At 42.2% G+C, this 21,340-nt stretch overlaps 1 protein-coding gene across 1 annotated transcript in view; it reads right to left on the bottom strand.

Moving 5' to 3' along the window:
* gpr158a (G protein-coupled receptor 158a) overlaps positions 1-21,008 on the bottom strand; it is a gene marked incomplete at its 5' end in the record, with an annotated part of 61,116 nt that extends 40,108 nt beyond the window's left edge. The window contains 2 exons of the mRNA XM_084566776.1: positions 7,153-7,258; positions 20,110-21,008. Coding sequence (XP_084422902.1) covers positions 7,153-7,258; positions 20,110-21,008 — 1,005 coding nt within the window. The remainder of the gene's footprint in view (positions 1-7,152; positions 7,259-20,109) is intronic.
* Between the last annotated feature and the right edge of the window lie 332 nt (positions 21,009-21,340).

The following is a 21,340-nucleotide window of genomic DNA, read 5'->3' as shown; positions in this document are numbered from 1 at the left end:
TGTAATTAATTAGGATGTTTAAAGCCATGGCTTTCCTTCCAAATTGCTGGAATGAGACCAGCAGGTAGAAAGGGCGATGAGACGGCGTGACACAGCTCTTGACACGGGGCTCCCTAGAGGGAATCCCTGTCCGAATAACAACAAATGAGTTTACAACAGCAAGGGGAAACTCCCGGGATGCTAAAAAAGACTGCTATTTTTAGCTTACGATTCGAGGCTGCAGATGAAGTGGTAAGCATTTTTGTTGAATGAGTGCAGAGGGGAACACTTGGATGGGAACGCTGTCAGAGAAACGAGCAGACAAACGTTACTCACCGTTGTTCAGCTAATGCGTATTTTATTCACAGAGGGGCTCGGAGACTGGAGCACGTAGAGAAAAATGAAGATCCAGGGAAGAATGACATATCTGAATGTGACGTAAAAGTGTCTGGTGTAAGGCAATTGTGTTGAATTTAAGAAGAGTCCACAATTCTGCTTTTAGGATCTATCGTCGTTTCTTTAATAACAATTAGCAATACCGACAATACGTTAAAAATGCTGGCCAGCAATAATTATACCACAATAAATTACGGTGTTAAAACCTGCGCAAATGCTTTTGTCTGTGATCCCATGTACCTTAAACGAGAGACTGGCAAACAAAACTATGAAATTACACAAATTAAATATAAAGTAGCATTTAATTGCTTGTTTAATTACTTTCGGTATTGTGTTCAGAGGGCATTTTATGCAGGGGAATAGTCATGCAGACTTTCAATTATAGCATAGTCGCCGTCTATTTAAAAAAAAAAAAAAAAAAAGCTAATTGTCTTGTACTTTTCTCAAATGATTATGGGAAAGAATGAGAAAACCTTGCATGCAAATAAAGCTCAAATCAATATTGCTTGAGACACTCTGATTAATGAATGTCTGTGTTTTAAAATGAATCCCATCAGTTTGGACTGTCATAAGCATGCTAAATGAATTAATGAGCCAGATTAAGCTGATGGTGTACCGTGTTACCCGAATAAAAGTGCTCCAAGCTGTTAACCCTTTAGCCAGTACACATGAGATGCATGTTCTTCTGGAGCAGCTGCCACGCAGATAAAGAGCTTGTTAACAACGCGCCCAATACATGTCCTTTGATTTGTCTGATTCCCTGTAAGTTATAGGCAGCCTGCAAGGAAAGATTGCGGGACAAGAGACAATGAGACAAATCACAGAAAACAATGCGTGACATGAAAGGATTGTGGTGTACGTCAATGCCAATCAGCTGTTTTTCTTTCTTTGGTCCATATTGATGCTTTAATCCTTCCCATGGCTATGTGTATGGTGTTAGGGGGCATCGATCACAATGTGAGGACAAATATTTGTTCAGGAGAAGGTGGCAAAAATGAAAAGTCTACACAAACAGCCTCTTGTGGTATTCACAATTCTGTAATTTGTAATTTGATTACGTAGAGTTGTCTTCCTAACAGCTGCATCCTTGTATTATTCCTCAGCATTTCCTACATTATGTCATTAGCTTGCAAAAGTGTTAGCTTGTTCGGCAACTGTTTCCTACCAGCGGTGATCTAACGAATTATGGCTGATGTTCATCGGTGATGGGGTATTTTTATGCCTTAGGGAGAGGTACGTACATTTTGTTATATTATAGTTTAGTCCTCAAGATAATGACAATTAAAAAATTGTGTCTTGAACACTAAACATCTCACCCAGTACCACTGGGGGAGATATTATTCAAGGGACAAAAATAATCAAATCTAGTCTCAGTGTCGTTTATTATTTATTAATAGTTTAAGTCAGTTTAAGATTGACATTACGTTTTAGTAAATGTTGGAAATGGGGATAGACATTTCACGGTAGATGAGCATCCAGGGAAGAACGTATGGTAGTCAGGGCAATGTCCTCACAAGTGGGGACAACACTTGTGTAAATAAGAGAAAAAGACAGAAGATCAGAGAGACAGAAGGTGAGCACAGACCGAGCAGGAGGACAGCAGCAGTTGATGAACACTCATGGCGTTATTAATTCTGCAGCACAGGGTACACGGAGGGAAAATCAGCATGTGATTGAGATGATAGCAGGCTAGGCCAGGACGACCTTGTGAACCAAGGTCAAGATGTAACAGTGATTCAACAGACCGAGCCCAAATATCCACTTCAGCTCCTCAACTACAGGCAAAAATAAACCACACATGCTGTTGAGTGTACAAAACAAGAAACTCCATGAAGCGACTTCTGCCACGCAGTGGTTTGGCACCTATTTTCTTTGTGTTTTGGGAGTGTTGTAAAGGACGTTGTTTGGGTAGTTTTAGTTTTAGCTACAGTATTTTAACTTGGGAAAGCAGGAAAGGTGTGAATGTGTGGAATGGAATAGCATTGTAGAGGGAAAAGCATAAAATTAAGACAAAAATGGAGATGGAGGCACGTGGTTACTGTTGTGTTCTTAAACAGCACCTGTAGCCACCACAATAATTGGACTGTAGCTCCTCTAAACTGGCTAACAAGACTAAAACAGCTTTATAACTCTGAAAACACATGTGCACATCTGAATATCTCTGTAGTTACCGTTGCCAGTCCATGGACAGTGCACACATCTAAAGATCTGAACCTTCAAGCTCTTAATCCAGGGTAAATGCACATGTGTTCTTAAAGATGATTGGCTTGTCGCTCTGTGGAAACTCAGACGTAATTAAAGCCTTTTAAAGGGGAGAGCCAACCAGAGCTGGGGACATTTGCTAATTAGCATAAATTACAGCTGACAATGATGAGAATGTCATTACTTTTCTTGGTATTTCACTTACAAGCACAAACGTGTAAATCATGAAAGTGCATATGAGAATGCTACAGGATCACCACGTCATTCTGAATTTCTGTAAAAAATCATGACAATCCGTCTCAGAGAAGTTGATATTTTGGACCAAAGACAAACCATCCCTAAAAACAGGTTCGACTTTAGAATAGATGTGGTAGGGGTCTGCTGTATTTCCACAAAAAAGGATGTATTTTTGTTTTAAATTTCCAGATATTACAGCTCAATTGTCATAAAATATTTACACTGCAGAATAAATAAATAAATCGAAAATCTCTAAATGTATAACGTTAAGTCTGATGTCTTCATATCATTCTCAGTTATTAAAGCTAGCGTCCCTCGCTCCCCAACAGAAAACGCAGCAGAGTCAGGCGTCCTTGTCGTGCTGGGTGCAGTAATCATTCAGGTTATGTGTCACTGCCTTTCACAGGCTACAGTCCCCCAGGGCCCCACCACTTGTTCTGAGCAATAAGCTAATTGATTGAAACATTCATCACCACGTTCTCGTATGAGAGGTGCCCGAGGGTGGCAAAGTCCTAGACTTTTGAAGAACGGTGAAACACACTAATGGAAGCGACGTCAGTGAGAGATGAGAGGTTGAAAAAGGGACACATCTACCTCAAACATCATAAATGGGAATTTAAGATACTATTGTAGTTGATCACCTTCTTCTTCATGCTATGTTATTTAAACACTTCCAAAAGATGGAAATACTGGAGTCCATCTATCTACAAATGTAAGTCAGGTTTTGTGAAAATGCCACATGAGGAAGGAATCAAAGAAAGCTGTGAACAGTTGCCGGGTTTTTAAAAATAGCATTGCCTTCAAATAATCATGGACTTCTGAGGCTGTTGAGTTTACTGTCTTTTTCTTGTCAATAGCCTGCGCCTCATTTTGTTTTGCCGTCGCCTGCTTGCCTGGTGGATCAGTCAGCCGTGGCATCTGCCTCCATCCGAGTTTGGGCTGCCTGAACGCTTGGCTGGGCAAACAGCAGCTTGAGAGGCAGGATGCGAGGCGAGGCCATGGGAGACGGCTGGCTGCCTGTCTGGAAACAACTACATTTTGTCAAATTCAATTGCTGGAATGGCGGCACTTTAAGTGGCAATCTCTGAGATTTTCATTTAAATAAATGTCTGTTAAGTCTGTATATATTACCTAATGAGGTAATATAATGGTGACTGAGCCTATAGCTGATGGATGAAACTATTCCACTTATACTGTATATTTGCATTTTTATGAATTGGGGTGCCTGTGGCGACATTCCCAGGTAAATGCTGTATTAAATAATCTCCTATCAGATATCTAGATATAAATGCAAAATGGTGAATCAATTGCTACTAAAACAAATTGAACAGCCGTAGCTGACGTTTACCTCTCCAGAAATGTAACTACGTACCGCGGCGATGCAGAGCGCAAGAGTTGTGATTGGTCCGCTTTGAAGTAGCGTGTTTCCACTTTAGTGCTCCGGCTGCTTCTCCATCGCCACAATTTTTGAATTGATTGTTTTGGAATAAATAAAGAATCGATCAGGTTAACTGAGACGGTTTGGAGATAAGGACATTTGTGTGACTTGTGTTCAGCGAAAGTTTCAGTCGCCATTGTTGCAAGTGAAGCAGGAAGTAGAAACAAAAATTAACCCGACTGGCAAAAAAGACACAGCGCCGACCAGTGTTTGGGGTGGCGTTGTTACAGAGCGAGCAAGACTGACCAGCGCACAAATATAAATGGCTCGAACCGACGTAGGCTACGTGCGTAGGTCTTTGCGTTTAGGTCACGCAGTTCCATATAAGCGCCTCTAGACTAAATCTGTTGTCACCACTACTAACTACGAGTGTCTCCAAATTTGCCGTTTGAAAGCAGTGGATATGCGACGAATGGTAACCATGGTTTCTTCTGATGCAGTTTCGCATGCATAACAAAAGTGCCATTGCTGCATTGCTTAACACACTGTTATGTTAAAAAGAGCATCTGAGAATGTGTGTACTGTAAATGAAACAGTTAAGTAAATAAACCGTTCCAGGACGAACAACTGCTTTGTCTCCAATAAAACAAAGAGAATAATCCTAACGTGGATATTTAAATGGCCCCAAAGAAACCCATTAAACCACAAATTGCTGCACATGCAGAGGGAATACCTGCATGGTGAGAGAAAAAAAAAAAAGTCAATAAAACAAAATGAATGCCCGTTTGCAAATACAGGGCATCCCTCCCAGTACTGTTTTTATCACATTACCGCACGCACACAGCGCTACAAGACTTGATTACACTGCAGTCGTGCATTCTATTCATAGCTGGAGAGACATCTGCCTCCCGTATCACCTCTAATTTACCTGGTCGCACACTTTAGGACTGGGGAGGTAGGTGGTTAGCTTCAACAGACATCATAGATGGCTCGCTGGTAATTCCTACGTCCACAGACAGATATTTTATGCATGAATTATGACAGGAACTCGATTCACAAGAAATAACGAAGCGTCTGAATTGACTGCTGCTCTTGTTCGGTGCACCCCGTCATATATTCCACTCCCTTACCATGTTGTTTATCCAGCAAGTGTGGCGATAATGAGCACTTCTGAATGATAAAGCTGTCATGCAAGACGGGACACGTCCTGCAACATGCCAGCTTTCATCATTCAACTGTAAGCAAGCGCACTCCTGACACACTCCTGCACTGTAGGCACACAGAGATCATTATTTTTGCAAACCCAGCCAAAATCCATACCATTAACAATGTATTTCTCCCCTTGTACTCACCCTGCACACATGCACACGCGCGCACACGCACACACGTATACACGGGCACTATGTCAAATGTCTCTGGCACTGACTGTCCACTGAAGTACTCAGACAAAGAGGGTGATTAATTATTCAAAGAGGCTCACTGCAATCCATTACATCACATGCATTATGAAGCAGCCTGATCTACAGAACGTCTTCGAAACCTATCGCTCTTAAAGATGAGACTCAAACGGCAGGTAAGGAAGCATCAGGGCACCTCGGCTGGGAAGCTAGCTGCTAGCTAGCCAGGGCAGGTGATTAAAACACTTCTGATATTTCTTCCCTCACCACAGTTTTTATAAACTTGAACTTTTGAAAGTGGAATTGATAGACGAGCATCTTGTTTTAGTGTTTTAAAGCTCAGTTTCTGGTGTTTTCAGTAAAAAAATCTCAAAAAACTTGAACTCTGAGCAGTCACAGAGTGTGAGTCCATCCACATGAACAATAATCAATAACTCTGCACTGTTGTATATACTCACTGTACAATAACCCTGGTTTGGTGTATATATTATCCTATATTTGATGTGTACAAATTGAGATTTATTTTATTTTATTTCACTTATTTAAGATGCTTCTGTACTAGAGAGAAAAGTTGCCGGAGTCAAATTCCTTGTATGTGTTCATACTTGGCCATTAAAGCTGATTCTGATTCTTAATTCATATCAAACAGCACATGTGAATCAATGATATAAAAAACACAAACATAACATTTTTGACTTTTAATCTTTAAAGCACTGTTGAAATTGGCGTATATATATGACACCCTCTTAAAAACAGCCGAGTGCTCAGACTTTTATCATCTTGTCACAAGAGCCACATGTTCCGAGGTCTTGAGACGGGATATTTTTCATCAGTATAAAAAAATTACCATGGCTATTTCCTCATCTGCCAGCATATATCTCACCCTCCATCTCCATTCTCAATCACTTAACTTCTAAGTTAAATATACTTCTTGACCCTGGGATCAAGCCCTTAAGATTTGAAGCAAGCCCGTCGACTGTATATCTATCTAGCTGCTTAATGACTGAAAAATCACTTTGCCCATCTGTCCACCTAGTTTCACGCAAAGCAGCGCTTTCAGTGTCAACAGACAAATACATCATATTTCATAGCAACATAACCTCGACAGAGGTAATAGCTGAGAAAAAGGTGCATGTGTCTTTAAGAAAGATTAATGTGTGACCAAAACGAAATCCTTCCCACAGCCTTGACAGACTGTAGGATTCATTTATGAAGATAGATATCAAGTGATTCTTTAAACTGTAGATGTCAAAGCTATGGTATACTGTAGAATACGGGTTATTTGTTTTGAAGAACATTCAAAACAGTAATGGAAATAAAAAAACAGACCATTTTATGTACAAATACTTGAAAGACACCCTGCAGTGTTTCGTTAGGTTGTTGCTGGTCATAACAAGATCATTAAGGGAGCATCAGATAGCCATCCATTTGTCACAAGACATTCAGCTTTACTGCTTTTCCATTTAGTGCCTCGTGGAGATGTGACTGAGTGGGTGTACATTACAGTTCAGTTTTACGGAGCAGATCAATCCTCTGTCCAATCCACATGTTCAGCACACTCACCTCCATAGTAGTCAGGTTGCATCGATGGGTTGCAGCAAACCAGCCGTCAGAGGAGCACTGGTCGATATCAACATCCTGCAGATTAATGTCCACTCGCACCACGCCCCTGCAAGACAGGAGGACAACATTAACCCAGACCTTGAAGAATTAAGAGTGTCATGGAAAGTGAATGATTTTACAAGTTGTGTGTTCATTTTTTTGTACCTTTAAGGTACAACATTTGGGAATGAACTGTGTTAGAAAATTACAAACCTCCAAAACTAGTGTTACGTGCTAGAAAAACAACAGGAACCTAATAAATACTGACAAGCCAGGTAGCTATTAGCATGTTTATTGTTTAAAAAAGGGGATAAAACAATTGAAATGTGGCATTGGTGGAGCTATTAAGGCCAAATACAATTGCTTACTATCAAACAAGAGTAAATAAACAATATTGACAAAAGCAGAAACTCCATATTAATATTAGAAATATAAATATTGTCTAAACAAACTAACCCCAACCCAATTTGTGGCACAAACTATTTAAGCTAGGCTAATTTATACCCTTAGTGGCTAATGGCTGCGTCCGAAATATTACTCTCGAAATCATAACTAGGTGAAATCCGCACACATGATACACATATCTTTAGACCTTGTGCGACTTACACCGTCCATGAACATCAAGTCGAATATTAATTACATCCATGAATCCGCTTAGAAACCGTAAAATAACGCTCCTCGTGACTACAGAGTTTACCTGAAAATCATCACGTTTTAAGCTTTCTACTATATTAAAGTAATTCACTGACAGTTGCCTTCACTTTCATGAGTATAATGGCAATATAACATGCTAACAGCTAATTCGGCATACTTTTTAATGGTGCTAGTTAGTCCAGAATTTTAAAAATATATTCTTTAAAGAGCTAAAAGTGATAAGCCAGCGCTAACTGACTACAGTCTCCATGGCAACACTATACTTCCTGTTTACATCCGCGACACCGCCAAGATGCTGGAAATCATTTATATTTACTGCGGAAATATAACATAAACAAAAAAATGCAAATCAAAATGAAAGATTGATTTTATTTTTTTCAAATTGCACACATGTCACAGCAGAAAATTATGGGGTTATTTTAATTTCCTCTCTTCCTCAAAATGGGCCCACCAATATTAATCTAATAACCAACATAATCAGAACCACTTTAATTTGAATAGACTGGACCTCTGATAATCCGCTGAACAAGAAAAACAATGTGCCTTATAACAATCTAAACACTTGATCCAATAATTGCTCTCTGGTCGGAATAAATATAAGTTTTCCTGTACGTTTGCAGCAAGTGTTACAAGCGTAAGGTTACAAAAAGAGATCAGGTTGACGAAAGATTATCCATGCAGTAAACGTATCCGTTGATAGGTTGCTCAACACAGAAAAGGCTCATCACTCAGTCAGACAGGACCTCCCAGCAGGCCTCCTGAGGATTTACACTTACTTAGCTTCCTAAAGCACTATGAAAAGAGAAGGCGAGCATCTGTGATTCTGAAGGTCAGTCTCTCTGTATCTTACAAATCTTTTCACAGGTGTGTTTCTTCTACCTGACAGGTAAAGCTCAAAGGGCAAACCAAGAGGCATGATATATTGTGTGTGTAACCATACACACACACAAAAGTCCTCATCCTGCTTATTTAACAATATATTTCAGACGTGTGCTGTTCCACGAGAAAGCTGAACTGTCTCTCAGCGACCTCAGCCCACATACATACAGGCTTTCCCTCCTGGTAGACTTAAAAATGGAGCACCGCCCGAGGCAAGTGTTGTTAGAAAATCTATACTGGCTTTAAACTTTGTGGAAGACATGCTGTACGGCTCTTGAGAGTTATAGCTCGGCAGGACCAGTGTCATGACACCGAGACAATGTGTGCAGATGAAAAAAGACATCTCCGTGATCCAGCATTCGGCATGTACAAATTTCTCACACGCATCGTTTTACATAAAGAACAGGCGATTAAAGAGACAGGAAAACTGAATGCTCTTACTAAGAAATCACCGTTTAACATATACACCTTGTTGTAGGATGAATAAAATTCGCCGCTCTCCTCTGAAGTGAGCAACTGAATCAGCGCTGTAATCTGTTTAATCAGGCAAAACCTGCAGCTGCTTCACTGCAAACAAATCAGAGGCTGACTTTGTACTGACCTTTATCTCCTCGTGTGATGTGTGTTTTGAGCACAGACATTCACATTGGTTTTATTTTGTTAAAGGATTAACAGATAACTTTCCATTTTGTACGAATAGATGATTTCATTCTGGCCTGCAGCCTGAACAGTGGAAAGGACGTGCAGTATGTTACTCCTGTTTTAGGGTTGATTTCCCCTTAATATGGTACAAATTTGAACCAGTGATCACTGGCTAATAAGGTTTCAATTAGAGTGCAATGGTTTGTATTATTAATGCTTTTTGCCCCCAGTGCAACTTTGTGAAAGAGTCCCTGGTGATCTTGGAACATTATTACCTGGGATATGTTCTTAAATGAGCGGCCCTCTTCACATTTCATTCTACTTTTCTTGCAATTTTGATGAAGTAATAAGACATTCTCATACATGCTGTGCCATAGCAGTCCTACTGTAGCAATGGTACAATCTTATGTTTTTCATTTATAATGTTCATATCGCAATGTCAACCTGGTTGGGAAAACTATTCCTGCGAGGAGATAATATCATGAATTTCTCAAAGGACCAATTTCTCCCATTTGACCCTTTGTTGGTCTTCTGATTGGTCTGCTCACCACCAAGTAGATGGCTCCTATTCTTTGTCAAGTAACCGACTTTCCATGTTGTTGTTGCTGCGTTAGCCAAACAGTAGCCATGCAGTGGTCCATTCCCACTGAAAAATGTTGAAAACGCTGTAATAGTTGAGTTTTGTGGTAACGAGGCGGCGAAACATTGGAACTTCTTTTCCTCCGCAGGTTTTTAAAGCTTTTCTATAGGAATGGATCCCTGCATGGCTATCATTTGGCTAGCCTAGCAACAGTAACACAGAAGTTGCGACTTGAAAAAGGGTTGGAGCCTTCTAGTTGGTGATAAGAATGCAGAAGAATCACGGATCCATAGCTAATCCATCTGTAACACTGTCTTTTACAGTCCAGTGTAGTACATTGTCTGCACTGGTCTAAACAGAAGCTCAGCCAAATATTTCCAGATGTACTGTAGATCCTTCATGCAAATGTTGTGCAATTGCACCAGCATCATTGGGTCATACGTTCCAGAGCTGTCAGAGGACATTAGATTATTGGAGAAATATTTTTCTGGCTATTAAAAAAAAATGCACTGATTTAGATCTTATTTCTAATTGAAGTTATATGAAATAGGATGGAACATCGTTTGTCAGCCTGTTAGCACAATGAGTGTTCCTACTTATTTGGAATAGTGGAAGCTGCTCCCATACACCCAAACCCAACAGATGATGTGATGAAATTGCTGGAATTAAAAATAAGTCAATAAATAAGAACGAATTCAACAAGAGGGGGCCGTTGTAAGCCAGAACTCACTAACTAATTTTTATAAAAACAAGAATTATATTTGTTTTAATTATATTTTTGTATAACATGAATAGAAAAATATAACTGGGAAGTTATGGACCCACACCACAAGCGTTAGCCTAAATATTTCATAAAAGCACTCACTTAGTTACATAAAACAGACTAATAAAAAGTGTTAAAACACTGTATGAAGTACTGACATCAAATAACTGGGTTAGCTTGAGAAAAAAATGTCTGACTTAAGAATTAAAAAGCCACTATCAACTCTCTGAAACAAGAAAAGTAAATATGTCTGGCTGCTGTACTCTCTCATGAGCTGGGACTCGCACCTCAATACAAACACCTTGTCCTGTCTACTGCTGGGTTTCATGAACAGGCAGTGTGGTTTCCATAGCAACGCCTCAGTCGAACCATCTCCTGTGGAAACTCAGCTAAACAACAAACAGACCAGAAAGTGGCAGAAGCTACTGTCAGTGTTGCTGTATCGCTTTCAGGAGGAATAAAAAAGACAGAGCTCGTGGGGTCTGTAATTAAAGAGGGTGATGCCGGAAAACTGTGACTGACTGTGAAGCCGAGTACCAAAATGAGAGGTTAAACTCCATACTGACATGTACTGGCCCTGTTAACTGCACATGCTTTCACGTCATATTAGAAAAAAAAGGCACAGATGTTCCTCGGTTGATCATAAAGACGTTTGGTTTTTTTAATAAAGCAGAAAATTCTAGTTTCCTCCAATGTACTTTCAGTCCACACTTTAGCCATGATATTCACACATAGATCATGCACGAATGCCAATATATTGCTGCAGGGTCAGTTAAATTGTAGAAAAAGTCTACTCTGAATGAAAGAAAGATCTTCATTTACCTTGCCGTAGTGCTGAAAGCAGCTTTTGAGACTATGCTAAGCTAACTCTCAGGTGAAGCTCACTTGGACCGGAAAACAATCATGGCATCTGCTCCCCAATGGAGGGACTTCCTTCTGTTATGAGAGCCTTCAAATGTAGTTTGTGGTTATGACATGGGAAGTTGAGTACACAAAATGCTTTGCGTTCAAGTGGTAACATCAGCCGCAAGTCGTTGGTGTCCAAACTGAAGGCAAGCTAACAAATATACTCATAATGAAAGGATGAGGACTTTTGTCAAATGTTATATGCCTAAATTACAATATATTGGCTTAACATCCACTTCTGTCATTTCTGAAAACGTCAACTACCACACCGTTTTTCCAGTTCATTCATGAACACGATAAACACCATTTGAAGGCAGCTAACCTCTCAGATAGCAGGTGCTATGCTAACGGGTTAGCTTGACAGTTCTCAGAGCAAGCCCTTGGTATCCAAACCCTACCTAGTGTTGCACAGCTATCTGAACTGTTGTATGACTGTATGTATATGTATATTTTTTTGTAAATAATGTTGGACTCCTTGTCAGTCAATGGTTTCCATGTCTATGCACAGCCAGAAACTCAAAACGACTTGCATGCTAACATGTTTATTGACGCCTGTCTGCAATAAACGGCAGGAACCACTAAATTTTTCCTGATTTCTTCCATATCAAATGACAAAACGTTTTATTGCTGAGATCATTTTCTCAGGCACATGCACTCACTCACACACATCCACGAATACTGCTGCTGTGGCGTGTTCTCCAGGTGTACAGGAGCCGCTGGTTTACTACACCCAGCTCCCAGTGGACGCCAGGCGAGTGAATCGCTCTCCTTGCCTGTACTTGTGTTATTAATATCTGCTGCTCCGGCCCTGCCTTGGGGCAAACTGACCTCGCTGTTTTCTCCTGCGCTGCTGAGAAATTACCTCCAGTTCTGTGTTATGTAATAAGGATGGGAAACGGTGCTCTGAAACACGGAGCAGGAGAATATGAGCGCCAGTTTATGGCAGAGGATTCATCAAAATGTCTGTTTTAGCGGCAGCTCAAATATCGCTCGCATTTTTTTTTTTTTTAAAGTGAGTCTATACTCAGAAGAAAATACTGTTTTTGCAGTCGCCTCATCTTTTTGCGTCTGCTTTCAACCCTCCATGCAGTCTTCAGCATCCCAGCCAAAGTGGACATATGGTGTATAAAATAGCTTGTGAAAGGAAAAAAATAAAAGTGTAAGTGTGCCGGGTTTGAGTATGTGTGCAGCACAAAGGCTGGATCGTAATTTGAGAGCGGCAACGAGGAGCATGGGCAGAGGCATCATGGTGGCCATCAAGGCCCTCGAGCATAAAGACAGGATTATCACAGAGAGCAGGAGATAGTGGTGCCCCAGGAAACAAAGTGCTCTCTCCTTTCATCCTCCATTCTTTGTGGGTCTAAAGGCCAAGCCAGCAAAGAGAGGAGCATCCCACCAGCAGGGGCTCCGGTCTTTTCTGACAGGCCGGTCAGTAGGTGCTAATGTTAGCCGAAGCATTATGAAGTCGACTGTAGACATATCTGCATAATAGCTTGCCGGCTACAAAAGGATAAAACCTGCTCTTAAAGAAGGCCTCTGTGTGTCTTCTTTTTTACGAGTCAGTCTTTGATGGAATCATGAATGAATGGTGAATGTCAGGACTATATGCTATTAGTCATATGTCTCTATTCAGGGGCAGAAAATGTGGACTCTGAAACCAATCAGCCCATTCAACCTCTCTTTAAAGCACAGAGGTCCAAATCTAAATCTCAACAAATCGCATCTTGAAAAACTGAGCTGAAATTAAGATGATTTTTTTCAATGGACTCAGATTCATATAAGATCTGAACCAGTTCAGTTAAGGGCCATTATTACTGTAGCTTCCTCTTGTGAAGCTAGAGGACAGCCCCCGCATGAAGCTAATATAAGTACTGCGTCATTTACACATTTACAACAGTTAGCTTCCATATTGACACAGAGAATGGGTCCTAAATGCTAACTTTCATACTGTATTTACTGTTTTTACCGCTATTAGTGGCACGCTGTTATGTGACTGTGCTACATATTAAGGTGGAGCTGGTTTCACCTTTCTTCAAACTGCAATGGCATCAACCAATCACGTTTGTGTCACCATTTTTTAAACAGAACATGAGAAGAACAAGCGCTTGAGCAAGATGCTAACCGTTTAGCAAAAGCAAAGTGAAAGGACGCCACTGGCAATCGTTTTCCTCAGACTGATGTTAGCACTAGAACATCAACCATTTCATGTCCTAGACTTCCTGTGTCATAAGCGCATGCTAACAAGTTCCATTTGAAGGCAGCATTTACCTCGCAGAAGCTTAGCACAAGGAGGAGAGCTAAAAGAGCTAAACATCGATAAAAGACAAGAAAATCACCTTCAAAAACTCTTAATGTCATGTCCTGTAGGATACAAGATACAGCATATTTAGGTTTTGTGGGCCAGTTTTCTTCATTATGGGGACTTCTGAGCATAGTCAGTAGTGCTAAGCTAAACAAGTAATGATCAGCATATCTCTCCATAGCAGTTGAATCGTTTACAACAAGATATAATGTGTTATTTAAAAAAATTGAGAGACATTCGCAACCTATTAAAGAGTAGGCCAGCTGTTTCCTCATTTTTAGCCTTTGTGCTAAGCTAACTGCTAGCTTAGCATGGTTAGCTCAGCATGAAGGCTGAAAAATGGATTCACGTTTTCAGAATCCACACAAGAGGGGTATCGATCTTTTCATCTAACTTCCCAAATAGTAAATATACACACTTCCAAAATGTCTTAACTATCCCTTTAAGGATACACGTGACAAGTGGAGGAGACAAATTTAGATGTGGACTGGAGTGTGAGAAGGTACAGTTTTAATTAATATTTAAGTAACTGCTTTTTTATTGAGTAACAATTGATTCAAGCTGCACTATGAGATTTAGGAAGTAACTACCTCTGAGAGCTTTTTTTTTCCACCATCAGCAACTTATCTATGTTTTTTTCACATGTTAACACCGTCTTTTACAGTGATAATTACAGTGAATTAATAAATCCGTGTGTAGGCTAGTGGTTTCTTGTGAAGAAGAGGAGTTAATCCCTGACATCTCCAATTGTGCATAGATAAACCAAACATAATGCAAACAAGATGAAAACACACAAGCTTCCTTTAGCTTATCTGTGTGGCCGAAGGACTTATGCACCCACACAAACTTGCACACGTTTCTCGACCGGAACACGCTGCTGTCCTTTTCAGAAGGGCACAGTTTGTGCGTTACGTCGTGGAAACAATCACAGTACAAGGACCACGCAGCCTTCTCTGAGAAAGATGCCTCTTATGTGATGGAAATGCATTAAGCTGACAGGACGCGCTGAAGCTAATGTGAGTCAAGCCGCCGGGCACGATGCTGCTTGTCTACCAGCATTTCAGTGCAACCTGGGTCATTTTATTGAGTTGTGTCGCTGATCATCAAAAGAGACACGGCGCCCGTGGCGGAGAAGCTTTGACAGGAAGGGAATAAAGACTGCCTCCATTTTCGAGAGATGGCACTTTCCGTTATAGTTCTTACTCTCTTGTCATTAAAAGCCATCTTCTGCAGACCAAATGCCAATCAGAAGACTGTTCAGTACATTTCTGATAAAGAGCATCTGAGGCTGACTCAGATTTAAATAGGGCTTGCTAAATAATCAGCGCTTAGTGGGAGGTATCTTTAATCATCTAAAATACTTTAAATATCTGCAGCTGCATCTCACAATTCCAGAAAAATTTAATTATACAACTTTATCCTTAGCGAAGTTCATCCTTATTCAACTTCCAGAACAAACTTCAACATTTGCCCTTACACACCAGGCTGATGGTAGGCCATTTTCCAGTGTCGGACTATTAGTGAAAGTCTGTGGCTCTATAGTTTTTCAGGTGTTTTGCAGAGCGTTGCCTTTAGTTGGACTCCTGTTGCTTACTTTTTAAGTCAATTTTACACGGACAAGTCCATCCGAGAGATCTCTTTGATTAGCTGTAGTGAACCAGGGCGCGGCGAGAAGAAAAAAATAGAAGTGACTAAAGCAAATAAAATGACAAAGTTCAAAGGGCACACAAAAGGCTATTCCCTTTTACATATTGATTCAATCTTAACTAAATGTTTTCTAAAGTGAATGAACTGATCAGCATGATTTGAGAGAGGTCAGCTCTGTACGTTTGTAGCTCTTCCTAGCTTCCTAGCTAATAGCAGCTTTTCCGGTTTCGCCTTTCGAATGACGATTTCCAACTGGTGCCACCTGCTGGTATGAATAGTTATATCTTTTCACGCAGACAAAAAAACATGAATGACAGCACGTCATTGTCTGAAGTCTTCGCGGTGTGTTCAAGCGCAACCTTGTGGTCCAGACACAGGCGACACAAGGCGACGTCGCAGTCGGCCCTCGTTGCCAGAGGTTATTCGATGCCAGTTTGGTGTGTTCATACATTAAACCTTCATTTTTCCTTGAATACTGAACTAGTTTCTTGCTGCTGATAGTTTCAGGATACAACAGGACAAACTATAATGATCCCTGCATGGAGATATTACAGGGGGTATCTTTCTGATATAAAGTTATGGCACATTTTATTTAGTGACATGTATCTTAAAGCTGCATAATATTTTTCAACTCGTAAATCCTCCATTGTCCATAAGATTTTATTTTAAATAGCTAACAAACTTCCCAGCACAGTCCTCTGTTCCCGCCTCTGTAGTGCCACAGCTCTATTTCCCTCACATGGGATTACTAAAGGATAAGCCTACAGTAACAATATTACAGATTTATCAGCGTAATACTACCAGAATCATTGAGATTATTCCCATCATTAGCAGTATTATTAGGAATATATTATCTCCTTACAACCAGCCTGTGTAGCCGGGGTTTTCTGTAACGATGACATTTACTATCTGAAGGCATCGTATTGACAGGCCACCTTACTGAGCAGTGGAGTCCCACTGACGTCAGCAGTGAGAGAAGGAGCACCTCGGGGATCTTTAGCCCCTGCTTCCTTCAGGCTGCAGAAAACCTTACAGCCTTATTTCAGCTAAACATCCTTCATTGGGTTTAAAAGCTTCCTTCTGTGAAATATTTCTCGCTGAGAAGCAAATCTGCACTAATTTTCCTTCTGGATGCATTTTTTTTTTTTCTCCACTCCTACCCTCTTTCATCTCAGTTTAGCATCAAACATGATTGCGTTTAGCCTCGGGAATTGTGGGGTTTTCTTGCTATTTGTTTCTGGATGGTGTCCATGGAAGCAGATGCTGCTGGCTCCTCCTGGAGCTCCGAGGCCTCCCGCTCCTGTTAGACGGCTGGGCATCCCAAAGCATTCAGGCTGTCCACACTCAAGCTGCCTGTGAAGCAAAGTGAGGTCTAAATGAAGAGGATCCCGCCGCCTAATTAGAGCTTATTTGGCCTTTGGAGAAATGTGTGGAAAAAGTGTATGTTTTAAGCATTTGGTTGTACTTTTAACTCTCAAAGGATGCACTTTTTTAACATATTTTGATATTTCAAACCTGTGTAACCTAAGTTGTTGCATTGTTAAATTTAAGGGACAAAAGTGTCCTCTCCAAAAACGCCATAATATGTGCTGATATTTACTTCTCTTCTCTTTTTATGCCGTTTTTTGAAAAGGAAACTTAATGGTAACTATTTAAAGTTGGAAGTGCAGTGTGTGTGCCTTCACCTAAACAACCTCCTGTCTCAGTTCAAACTAGTGTTAGCATTAGTGTCTGTGCAGTCATGTATCTGAAGTTAGGCTGATCCGCCAATTAGGACAGCACATCCTGAAGAATGCCTGAGCCTCCGACAATAGCGCACACGCAGATACACGCAGATACACACTGCATGCCTGAGGACAGCCTGTGCGGTCTAAGCTGCTTCCCCTGTGCTTTGAGTGTATCCGAAGAAACAGACGGGAAAAGCAGAGACGAAGTGTGAGAGGTGCGATTTCTGACACCTCTGCAGAAACAACAGGTCGATGTATCGCACACACATGTCCACACGCCCCTCCAGCAGTTCACATTTAGCACCTGTGTTCAACAAACAAAAAGAGCTAAAAACGTATGTATTCATTTCCATAGAGGGTCAAAAGCAAGTCGCGTCGCCTCTTGCTCCAAACAGGAAGTGACTCGAGCATTAAAAGGCTGGAAATAAAGACGGCTCGCGCGGGGTTGTTGTTCTACATCTTTCATTATTAATTCATCGCTGTATTGATTGTGTATTCATCTGGAGGGGAAACGGAGGAGAACTGATGTCTGAGGCGGCTATATTAGCCAGCGCTTCCCTTCCTCTCCTGTTTCTTATCTGGCACAGTGCTGAGGCACTGGGAGGATGCAGGATGGCTGTCAAGAAAGAGACAAATGAGGGCCGGAAAAAAAAAGACATGAGAATGTGAAAGGGTTGTTTTGTGCGGGGGCTGAAACACTCAACTAACTAAGATAAGTACATTTAACTAAGCTATGAGTATGAAAGCTTTCAAGACAGTTTTGGAAAGACAACTGCATGATAATCTACTCACATTAAAATGACAATTAGTTTCCAACATTTCAATGCATCTTCGGTCAATAACAACACATGGTAGAGTGCCATTAGTCACTCTGATGATGCTATTAGATGGTGTTTACTAAAGCTTGTAAATACAACATCTAGTTTGCGTTTTCACTATGAAGCTTGGTGATTCCCTTTTAGTAGAAATTGGCTTTACTGATAAAGAAATAGTTCAACATTTTGGGACATATGCTTGTTCACTTCGTCGCCAAGGGTCTCTCAGTTAATCTAGATTAATGCTTCTGCATCGGAGAGCAGAACGGTCGTCTAAGAGAGTGGCCTCCGCTCTTTGCGCTGACGTGTCGACATCTCTCTGTAATTGCGCCGCTGAAAGGCTCGTCGTCGGTGGGATTCCCGCGCCTGTGTTTTGAGTTCCTTGGAACCGAGCTGAGCAGCGGCTCCTTTTATTGAAATTACATTAGCACAGAAAAGAGAAAAACGCCAGAGTGGATGGTGTGTAGGAGGCGAACGAAGGGAGAACTTTCTTTGCTTGTTCTTTGCTTTTCCGGGGAGGCGCTGCGTTGTGCCTTCAGATCAGACGCAGTGGCGTAAATCTAGATTTAGCTTAGCATAAAGACTGGAAGCAGAGGGAAACCCCTAGCGTGGGAATACAGGGTCTAAAGCTCACTTATTAGCATACAAACAAACTAGCCTGGTTAGGTTTTCCCAGTCTTTATGCTAAGCTAAGCAACGCTAAGCTAACTATCTACATACATAACGCACAGCTATGAGAGTTGTACAACTAAGCAAACTGTATATCCCTTTATGTTGAACTATTTGGCTAAATGCTAATGTTGGTTTTGATTAGCAATCCTGCGTACCTGCAATATTTAAGGCTAGTAGGAGTGGTGCTGCTTTCTAAAACGCTTTCTGCACTGCTTTCTGAAACACTCCTGGATGCTTTGAGCCACTCAACAAGCCATGCATGTCACACCTCCGATCTTATGGGGGGAGGCTTCAGTTGAATGGGGGGAGGGGCGGGGTGTGGGGGAATGCTCTGTTGGCATTAATGGAAAAGCCTCTGCAATAGACTAATCCAAAATATCCCGGGTATGAGACAGGTTTGGCTGTTCAAACAAAGTCAGCATCCGATCGCTTTGGCGTTTGGAGTTTCAGTGTGGGAAGCTGCTCTGAGAGGCTTTAGTCTGGGGGTAACACCAGGTAGCTGATGGTTTGATACAGTACAATCACTGCAGGTTTTGACTCATTTACAATCCGTGGCTGCCTGTGAGCGACTTGAGTGTATCAATTAAAGATTCATTGAAGGCGGTACACACACAACGAGCGATCTGGATTAAATATTCATTGGGAAGACGCTGGTCAGGGTCCCGTGGAGCCTGAACGCCTGACTATTCCTGCGCCTATCACGATTACATCGGATTGCTGGAATAAAACATGACAACATCGAGCTGCAGCCAAGGTGGCTTTAGGACATGGATTAGAAGAAAACAAGCGACGCGTCTCGGCATTTCTTGATCTTCTGCAGCTTCTTTTTTTTTTTTTTCCCCTCTTATCTGTCATCTCAGGCAGCGCACTCGTTGCAGATTCAGCCGCCGAGCCTCTTGAAGAAGTGAAAGGGAAAGGGCACGTTTCCCCGAGTAGTAAGGCGTGCAGCCGAGTGAGTTTGAGAAATGAATTAGGGCCTGTAGCCAGAGGTTTCCACCACTGCTACATGCGGTAACATCCAGGGTTATTTTTAGCTCCCCGCCGCCTTGTCAGACTGGAGGAGAGAAGAAAACCCCCCTCCTATAATGAGAGGAGGCCAGAGGGAAGCTGCAGTGTGTTTGGGGAGCAAAATTGATGCAAGTGATTACCGGGTTTGGAGGTGTGAGCGGTGATTAAACCAACCTGAACTCACCTTTAGGTTGACACATATCATTTTCACATAGTTTTGATGGATACATAAGAGCACTGCAGATCTGTGGGTACAGTGTTTTAAGGTAAATCTGTGTGGTTTGATGGAGATAGGTTCCGATTTCAACCCTCTGAGTTCCTACCTGAATTCAGGAGCCAGGTTGGACTTGAGTCCATAGAACGCAGCCGACAGGGTCAAGAGCCAACGTGGAACAAAATTCCCATTCTCACACTCCAGGTAGGGCGCAGACCATTTGACGTGCGTCTTGTCCGGGATAAAACTCTCTCCTCTTTTCAAAGAATTGTCAACTGATTGGAAATCTTGGCTCAGCACCCTCTTATGGAAGCTGGGGCTCTTCTTGTCTTTCATTTCGTGGTACCACTCCGTGTCTGCGGTGCGGTTGTGCAGGTGGTGGTGGGCCATGCTGGAGAGGTCTTGGAGGACTATCTCCCCACCTGCCCTGGTGGCTTGGAGAAGCACCCAGGGCCCCGCAAAGGACGAGTCCCCGTTAAAAGTAACGACAGCCCGGTGGATCTTGGCGTCTCCCTCCAGTATACTCCTGACTAAGGCGTGATACCACTCAATGTCTCGCCGGAGACTCTGCTCCCTGGACCTGTTGGCTTGCAGGATCATGTTGAGGAAGTTTGTGGCGTGCAGCACCGTATCCAGGACGCTGCTCATGGAGTAATGCGGGGTGGCGTGTGACCTTCCCCGCAGAGAGGTGAGCTCGTACTTCCGCGAGCAGTTGGCGTGCTTCAAGGTGCTCGAGTCCCCCGTGTGCAGAAAAGCCGTGACCACCCTCGGGAGGTGCTCCTCGATTTTCTGCGGCAGCTCCGCCGTCTCCCCCGGAGGAGGAGGAGGAGGAGGAAGAGGAGGACGAGGCGCGCGGAGATGCGCCAGCTGCCGACGGTGCGTCTGAGCGCCGACGATCGCCTCCCGTGCTCCGACGTCTTCCCCGTGCGCTGACCATCGCGCGTATTGGTGGTTTGATCCGATCACAAATCCCACATGCAGCAGCAGCGACAGCCGGAAAACAGCCATCTCCCTCCAGAGAGCGTCCACAGATGTTTGAGGAGGGGGGGGGGGGGGATTGCTGCGCAGAATTACAGTGTCGTCGGGCGGGTGTGCTGTAGAAAAATAAATCTACCCAAACTGCTTCGCTAAACCATCGCTTCACCACTTGTAGGATATTCTTCTAAGCTCCTCTGTTGTTGAAAGTAAAAAAAGGGGGAAATCCGTGAGGAATCCTTCTCCGCCAGATCCCTTGTTTTTCTTCTTACAGATGCTTCATACAGCTTGTTGATGTTGCCGCTTGCAGCTGTTTCCCCCCACCTCTCTCTCTCTCTCTCACACACACACACACACACACGCGC

This window comes from Chelon labrosus (assembly GCF_963514085.1).
Source record: "Chelon labrosus genome assembly, chromosome: 18".
Taxonomy (NCBI): domain Eukaryota; kingdom Metazoa; phylum Chordata; class Actinopteri; order Mugiliformes; family Mugilidae; genus Chelon; species Chelon labrosus.
Note: the sequence above shows the minus strand (reverse complement) of the source record. Positions and strands in the feature narration are given on the sequence as shown.